Source organism: Macaca nemestrina, chromosome 9 (assembly GCF_043159975.1).
Source record: "Macaca nemestrina isolate mMacNem1 chromosome 9, mMacNem.hap1, whole genome shotgun sequence".
Classification (NCBI taxonomy): domain Eukaryota; kingdom Metazoa; phylum Chordata; class Mammalia; order Primates; family Cercopithecidae; genus Macaca; species Macaca nemestrina.
In genome coordinates, this window is record NC_092133.1 from 67,729,366 (window position 1) to 67,737,308 (window position 7,943).

Consider the following 7,943-nt stretch of genomic DNA (forward strand, 5'->3'; position numbering starts at 1 on the left):
GGGCAATAAAGAGAGATGGAGGTCGAGGGTCCGAGGTGCAACAGGAAAGGCAGCGGACTGGTGGTCCCCTGGAGGCCATGTGCCACCTCAGGCAGCAGCCTCTGACAAGTCCGGCAGAGAGAGGGGGACACGACCCCCTCGGAAACTCAGGAAACGCTGGAAATGCTTGGCTGCTGGGCCCTCCCTGTCTCTGAGGCTTCAGGACACTGAGAGAGCTTTGGCATTTTTCGCACTGAGGAATTTTTATTTTGGTTTGTGAAACCCAAGCAGGGAGGGGCCTGCAGGCACTCCTCCTCCTCGCCCACCCCTCACCATCTCTGCATGTCCTCTGTTCTCTGCAGGAGGAGCCATGGGCGGGACGGTCAGCGCCGTGGCCTCCCTGGTGGACTTGGCTGCATCCAGTGATGTGAGGGACAGCGCCCTGGCCTTCTTCCTGACAGCCACCATCTTCCTCGTGCTCTGCATGGGACTCTACCTGCTGCTGTCCAGGCTAGAGTATGCCAGGTGAAGTTGCCACTCACTGTCCGCGCCTCCTTCCTGTGTGTCCAGTTATGGCCATGCTTCTTTTTCTCAGCAAATTCTATGCTGGCTTCTTGTCTAGGTGCTATGACTCAAAGCAGTTGCTCAACAAATTGGCTTGGCTGGTGGACGTGAGAAGCTGGCTCTGTGCTGCGCCCAAGCAGTTGGAGCCTCACGTTTAATCATGGTGAACAGTAGTTCCCATTGGTGAAACACAGCCCCTTATTCCAGCGCTGTGTTCCTGCTAGCGTGATGTGTTCTACCTCATTCAATGCTCACACCTCTATCCAGGCACCGTGGAGCACACCTGTAATCCCAGCACTTTGGGAGGCCAAGGCAGTAGATTGCCTGAGCCCAGGAGTTCAAGACCCATTCTGGGCAACACAGTGAGACCCTGTCTCTACAAAAAATAAAAACTTGGCTAGGCATAGCACCATGTGCCTCTAGTCCCAGCTACTCAGGAGGCTGAAGTAGGAGGATCGCTCGAGCCCAGGAGTTAGAGGCTACAGTGAGCTGATTACACTACTGCAATTCCAGCCTGGGTGACAGCAAGACCATGTCTCTCTAAAAAACAAACAAACAAAGAAACAAAAAACAAACTCACACTCCTCTGTTCCTCTTAGAGTACAGTACTATTATTATTTATTATTATTCCCATGCACAGATTAGAAAACCAAGGTTCAGAGAGATTAAATTGCTGTTGTTTTTGAAGAGACAGGGTCTCACTCTGCGGGCCAGGCTGGAGTGCAGTGATGCAATCATGGCCTGCTGCAGCCTTGACCTCCTGGGCTCAAGCTATCCTTCCACTTCAGCCTCCCAAATAGCTGGGACTCCAGGTGTACCACCACACCCAGCTATTTTTTTTAAAAGTTTTTGTAGGCCGGACACGGTGGCTCACGCCTGTAATCCCAACACTTTGGGAGGCCGAGGCGGGCCAGATCACAAGGTTAGGAGATCGAGACCATCCTGGCTAACACAGTGAAACCCCGTTTCTACTAAAAATACAAAAAATTAGCCAGGCATGGTGGTGGGCGCCTGTAGTCCCAGCTACTCGGGAGGCTGAGGCAGGAGAATGGCGTGAACCTGGGAGGCGGAGCTTGCAGTGAGCCGAGATCATGCCACTGCACTCCAGCCTGGGTGACAGAGCAAGATTCCATCTCAAAAAAATAAATAAAAAAAAAAAGAGAAAGAAAAACAAAAAACAGTTTTTGTAGAGACAGAGTCTTACTGTGTTGCCCAGGCTGGTCTTGAACTCCTATGCTCAAGTGATCCTCCTGCCTCAGCCTCCCAAAGTGCTAGGATTACAAGCATGAGTCACAGTGCCCGGCATAAAGAGGTTAAATTACTTGCCTGAATCTCAGAGCCAGTAGGTAGTAGAGCCAGGCAGGATTTTAAGATGACTCCAAACCTGTGCTTGGACAGCTTGCTGCCTTATGGGGCTTCTTTCCACCTCTAGGACCTGTTTTCTCGCCTCGAGTCTTACTCTTGCTTTCTCTCTCCAGTTCCTCCTTTTGCTTTCTTGCTTCCTGCTGCTTTTTACAAAAACAACCCTTGTCTTTCTCTCATGTTTTATTGTTTTCAAAGCATTTTCCTCTCCACTATTATTTGATATAGGAAAGGCAGGAGTTATCCCCATTTAATGGGTAAGGAAACTAAGACCAAGAGAAGGCTAAGTGGTGTGCCAGGTGCGTGAGCCAGCAGAGCTGGGGAGAGATCTGCCCCTGATGCGGCCCTGTTCCACAGGAAGCTATTTTTTGCAGTGGCACAAAGCTAAGCAGTTTACGTGTATATTTTTGTTTATGATTTATGACAATCTGTGCATTTGTGATTGTATTTTCTCGCTTGAGAGCTGGGGAAACTGAGGCTTAGGAGAGTTCACAAGCATGCCCCAGCTCACTCATCTGGTGAGTCACAGGCAGGACCGGAGCTGTTTCCGGAGTATCCTCTCCCCACCGGCTCATGCTATATCCCTGGCTCGCGACTGCAAGGGCCCTTTCTCATCATTCGTTCTCCCTGTCCTCATGAGGAGAGTCACCTCGTTAACCCCTAGAACCCCCAGCCTTTCAGCAGAACATCGATTCCCCCTGGGCTGGGAGTGAGCCACTTTCCTCAGCTGTAGGACTCTTCACCGCTTCAGCAGTCCTCAGGGTTCAGGAGGGTAGGAGGAGGCTGATCTGCTTGAGCTATGCAGTATCCCAGGCACCTACAGACGCCTGGGCTGCCCAGCTCTCCCCGCCCCTTCAGGGCTGTCATCAGAAATTGCCTAGCTGTGGCTCCAGGCTGACGTCCCCGAGCTTCCTCCTGCCTGGCTGGCTGTCCATCCCCCAGCATCCTGTACACTGCCTGACACCTCAGCGTTGTGCCTTAAATGATTCTGCAGCCACTGAATGAACAGAGGAACAGGAGGGTCGCCCCATTCCTTGTTCTGTTTCCTCATGTCCTATTTCTGGTGCTTTGGGTGGTCTGTTTCCAGCAGGGTAGTCAACCTGCCTTGCTTGCCTAGAGCCAAAGGAGCTCCCAGGACAAGGGACTGTAAGTATTAAAACCAGGACAGTTTCAGGCAAACCAGGATGGTTGGTCACCCTAGTTCCTAGTCTCATTTGGGCAGGCCAGAGTCCCTTACGGCTGAGCGTGTGAGACAGAGAACACCCAGGACCATGCTATCCTGTAGACTTTTCTATTTCTTTTTCTTTTTCTTTTTTTGCGACAGAGTCTCACTCTGTCACCCAGGTTGGAGTGCAGTGGTGCAATCACGGCTCACTGCAGCCTTGATCTCCAGGGCTCAAGCAATCCTCAAGTTAGCCTCCCGAGTATTTGGGACAACAGGCATGGGCCACCACGCCCAGCTAATTTTTGTATTTTTTGTAGAGACAGAGTTTCACCATGTTGGCCAGGCTGGTCTCAAACCCCTGACCTCAAGTGATCCACCTGCCTCAGCCTCCCAAAGCGCTGGGATTGATTATAGGCACGAGCCACTGTGCCTGGACAGAAGCTTCTGTTTCTTTGCTGATTAAAACTAGGGTCAGGATTTGTGGGCTCATAGACACTTCTCTAAGGATGGGGCTCATGGAGAGAGCTGTGCTTCCAGGTCTGCTTGAACTAAATCTTCCTGAAAAGGCAAGTTCGCCCATCCTACATTTGGGAGGGTGAGGTGACGCAGGAAAATTTGGAAGAACTTAGGAGGAAGAGCTGTGACCAGAGGAACTTGGTGGGGAATTTCCTGAGAGCAGCTTAAGGCAAGGACCTGACAACGCTGAATAGAGGGGAAGTAAGAATATTCCTTTCCCTAGATAGATTGTGAAACCAGACAGGGCTCTTGGCTAAAGCACCCCGTTCACCGCCACTCGAGAGTGATTCTGGGGAGCGGCCCTCCCACACACCTACTCATCCACCACCCACATGCGAGTTATCTGCAGGTCCTTAGGGTAGGAGGACTAACTGGGGCTTCAAAACTTGACTGTATGAAACCTCCATTTTACAGAGGAGGAAGCAGGCCCAGAAAGGGGTGTGCCTGGCCCAAGATCACACAGGGAGGCAGAGACAAGGCTGAAACCAGAACCACGTTACCGCTTACACACACCCCTACACCAATTCCCTCTGTTTGAGCTGCATTAATACAGTCAGCCTATATCTTCTGGTTTTCAGATACCTGGGGTCCAGAGAGGTTGAGTGGCCCAAGCAAGGTCACACAGTAAGGGAAAGTGATCTAAGCTTTCTCACTGGTCAGAGTAGCAGAAGTTGGAGAGATTGATGATATTCAGTGTTGAAGATATGGAAGACACTTCTATAGGCTACTTCTCAGTTCTTTCAACAGTTATGTGTTGAAGGACTGCTCTGTGCCTGAAGATTTAGCTAGAAACAGTCAAATGTAGTCATTGCTCCAGGAACCTGTCTTCTTCTTCTTCTTCTTCTTTTCTTTTTTTTTTTTTTTTTTTTTTTTTGAGATGGAATCTTACTCTGTTACCCAGGCTGGAGTGCAGTGGCGTGATCTTGGCTCACTGCAATGTCCACCTCCCGGGTTCAGGCGATTCTCCTGCCTCAGCCTCCTGAGTAGCTGGGACTACAGTCGCACACTACACCACCATGCCTGGCTAATCTTTGTATTTTTAGTAGAGATAGGGTTTCACCATTGGGTCAGGCTGGTCTTGAACTCCTAACCTCAGGTGACCTGCCCACCTCAGCCTCCCAAAGTGCTGGGATTACAGACGTGACAAGAACTTGTCTTCTACCGAAGGAGACACATGATAAACAAGTAAGCCAATGCAATTGCTGTAGATTGTGGTCAGATCTTTTGAAGGAACTAAACAGGTGCTCTGGTAGAGATGAACAGGGCACGTTACTTCAGTTAGGGTGGGTAAATGGTGCTGAGCAGAGTTAAACCGGTAATACCTATTAGGAGAGCAGTTTATCAGTAGCTATCAAAATGTTAAAGGTGTAAACCTTTTAGTCCAGCAATTTCCTCTTCTAGAAGTCTGCCCTACCAAAATACTAGTATACATGTGCAAGGATTTATGTGTAGGGATATTCATTGCAGCACCGTCTGTAGTAATGAAAAGTTGAGGCAACCTAAGTGTCCATCAGTAGGGGAGCAGTTAAATTGTACATCCATTGGGTGAACCATCATAGAGTAACATAAGGGAGACATAGGCCATGTGTTGCTGTGTAGAAGGATGGCCACGCGATACTGTTCTTTATGCAATTTTATGTATTCATTTATGTTTCACAGTTATGCAGGATTTAGGCAGTTAGTATAAGGCACTTGTGTATATTATTTACATATATTGTATTTAGGCATTACACTGTTGTAGAAAGTTTTACAATATGTATGGCTTGACCCCACTCTTGCTTAAGAAATATAACCGTGTGAGTGTTGTTTGTGTGTGCATGGAATAGTATGTACCAGATTGGTTTTTCTGTTGTTTTGTTTTGTTGAGACAGGGTCTCACTCTGTTATCCAGGCTGGAGTGTGGTAATGTGATCATAGCTCACTATATTGAACAACTGGGCTCAAGCAATCCTCCTGCCTCAGCCTCCCCAGTAGCTGGGACTACGGGCATGTACCACCACCCCTGGCTAATTTTATTTTTAAATTATTATTATTATCATCATTTTTGAAGAGACAGGGTTTGACTTTGTTGTACAGGCTGATGTTGAACTCCTGGGCTCAAGCAATCCTTCTGCCTCTGTCTCCCAAAGTATTGGGATTATAGGCATGAGCCATCAGGCCTGGCCTAGAATGTTAACGGCCAGTACCACTAAGGAGTAAAATCAGAAGTGGGAAGAGGTCAGAGTCCTCTTTCTATTAATACTATACCATTTATTTTTTGTATTATTTGGGTTTGTTGTATCAAGCATGTATTCATTTTATCATTTTATAAATTTGCATTTTTAATACTATTTTACCTCTATTCTCCTAAAACATAACAAAAACAGGTGAGCCAGGACAGGGGCCCAGACTCACCATGCGGTGGTCAGTCCTGGTTTCCTCTGTCCCTGCTCGTGGCATGCCCACCACGCTGGCTGGCAGGCAGGCCGGCCAGGCACAGTGCAGGCCTTCCTCTGACCACCTCGCGACAGCATCCATCATCTCAGGGAACGCTGGGGCTGTAGGCATATGGGGCTTGGGCTTTCCATGCTGGGCTGGAAGGTTCTGTTCTGAGTGCCCATCCCTGGCTATGCTGACTCAGATCCCAAACAACCTGCTTGACGGTGGCCCTGTCTCCTCCCCGCAGGTACTACATGAGGCCTGTTCTTCTGGCCCGTGTCTTTTCTGGTGAACAGGAACTTCCTCAGGACTCCCCCAGTGTCCCTTTGGTGGCCTCCAGATTCAGTGATTCCCACACGCCCCCTCTCCGCCCCATCCTGAAGAAGACGGCCAGCCTGGGCTTCTGTGTCACCTATGTCTTCTTCATCACCAGCCTCATCTACCCCGCCGTCTGCACCAACATCGAGTCCCTTAACAAGGACTCAGGCTCACTGTGGACCACCAAGTTCTTCATCCCCCTCACTACCTTCCTCCTGTACAACTTTGCTGACCTGTGTGGCCGGCAGCTCACCGCCTGGATCCAGGTGCCAGGGCCCAACAGCAAGGCGCTGCCAGGGTTCGTGCTCCTCCGGACCTGCCTCATCCCCCTCTTTGTGCTCTGTAACTACCAGCCCCGTGTCCACCTGAAGACCGTGGTCTTTCAGTCCGATGTGTACCCTGCACTCCTCAGCTCCCTGCTGGGGCTCAGCAACGGCTACCTCAGCACCCTAGCCCTCCTCTATGGGCCTAAGATTGTGCCCAGAGAGCTGGCCGAGGCCACGGGGGTGGTGATGTCCTTTTATCTGTGCTTGGGCTTAACGCTGGGCTCAGCCTGCTCCACCCTCCTGGTGCATCTCATCTAGGAGGGAGGACACAAGGACATTGGTGCTTCAGAGCCTTGGAAGATGAGGAGAGAGTGCAAGAAGGCTGGGGGCCATGGAGGAGAGGCCTAGAGTTTCGCTTGGGACAGAGAGCAGAGCACACTCTGGCCTCATCCCTCCCAAGATGCCAGTGAGCCACGTCCATGCCCATTCCATGCGAGGCAGATATTCCAGACACGTTAACAGAACACTCTGAGACAGTTGAAAAAGAAATAGTACAAAGCAGGGGTACTCCCTTCACAGCCAATGGTTAACATTCCACCTTCTTTCTAGCCCTTCAAAGGTGCTGCCAGTGTTCGCCCTAGAGTTGTTACAAAGCCAGTGCCAAAACCCAGCCATGGGCTCTTTGCATCCTCCCAGCTGTGCTCATTCCAGCTGACAGTGAGATGCAAGCAAATGCTCAGCCCTCCTTACCCTGAAGGGGTCTCCCTGGAATGGAATTCCCCCTGGCATGGTCAGTCCTCAGGCCCAAGACTCAGACCCCTGTGTTCTGTGGGTGAACAACTGCCCACCAACCAGACTGGAAAACCCAGAAAGACGGGCCTTCCACTAATGCTTCATTCCAGAGGGACCAGAGGGCCTCCCTGTGCAAGGGATCAAGTGTGTCTGGCTTGGGTTTTCAAAGAGGGATCCTCATGGCCTGGTGGTCTATAGCCTGGGTCAAGATGAGGGTCTTTTAGTGTTCCTATTTACAACATATCAAAGCCATTGGTTTAAGGGCATAATAAATACTTGAGTATTCTATGTAAGCCTCATTGATGTTTGTGTTAGTCAGAGTCTTAACAAGCAATGGCATACTCAGATTAGGCAATTTGAGAATTTTTTAAAATTGTATTATTCTAATTATTGAGACAAGATATCACTCTGTCACCCAGGCTGGAGTGCAGTAGCTCAATCATAGCTCACTGCAGCCTTGAACTCCTGGGCTCAAGTGATCTTCCAGCCTCAGCCTCCTGAGTAGCTGGGACTACAGGTGCACACAACCATGGCTGGCTAATTTCTGTATTTTTAAAATTTTT

At 49.8% G+C, this 7,943-nt stretch overlaps 1 protein-coding gene across 3 annotated transcripts in view; it reads left to right on the top strand.

Moving 5' to 3' along the window:
• LOC105466059 (solute carrier family 29 member 3) overlaps positions 1–7,668 on the top strand; it is a 50,302-nt gene extending 42,634 nt beyond the window's left edge. For all 3 annotated transcript variants that reach the window (XM_011714916.2, XM_011714917.2, XM_011714918.2), the window contains 2 exons: positions 342–504; positions 6,252–7,668. In XM_011714916.2, the coding sequence (XP_011713218.1) occupies positions 342–504; positions 6,252–6,906 (818 nt within the window). In that variant the 3' untranslated portion in view covers positions 6,907–7,668. The remainder of the gene's footprint in view (positions 1–341; positions 505–6,251) is intronic.
• Positions 7,669–7,943: the final 275 nt, after the last annotated feature.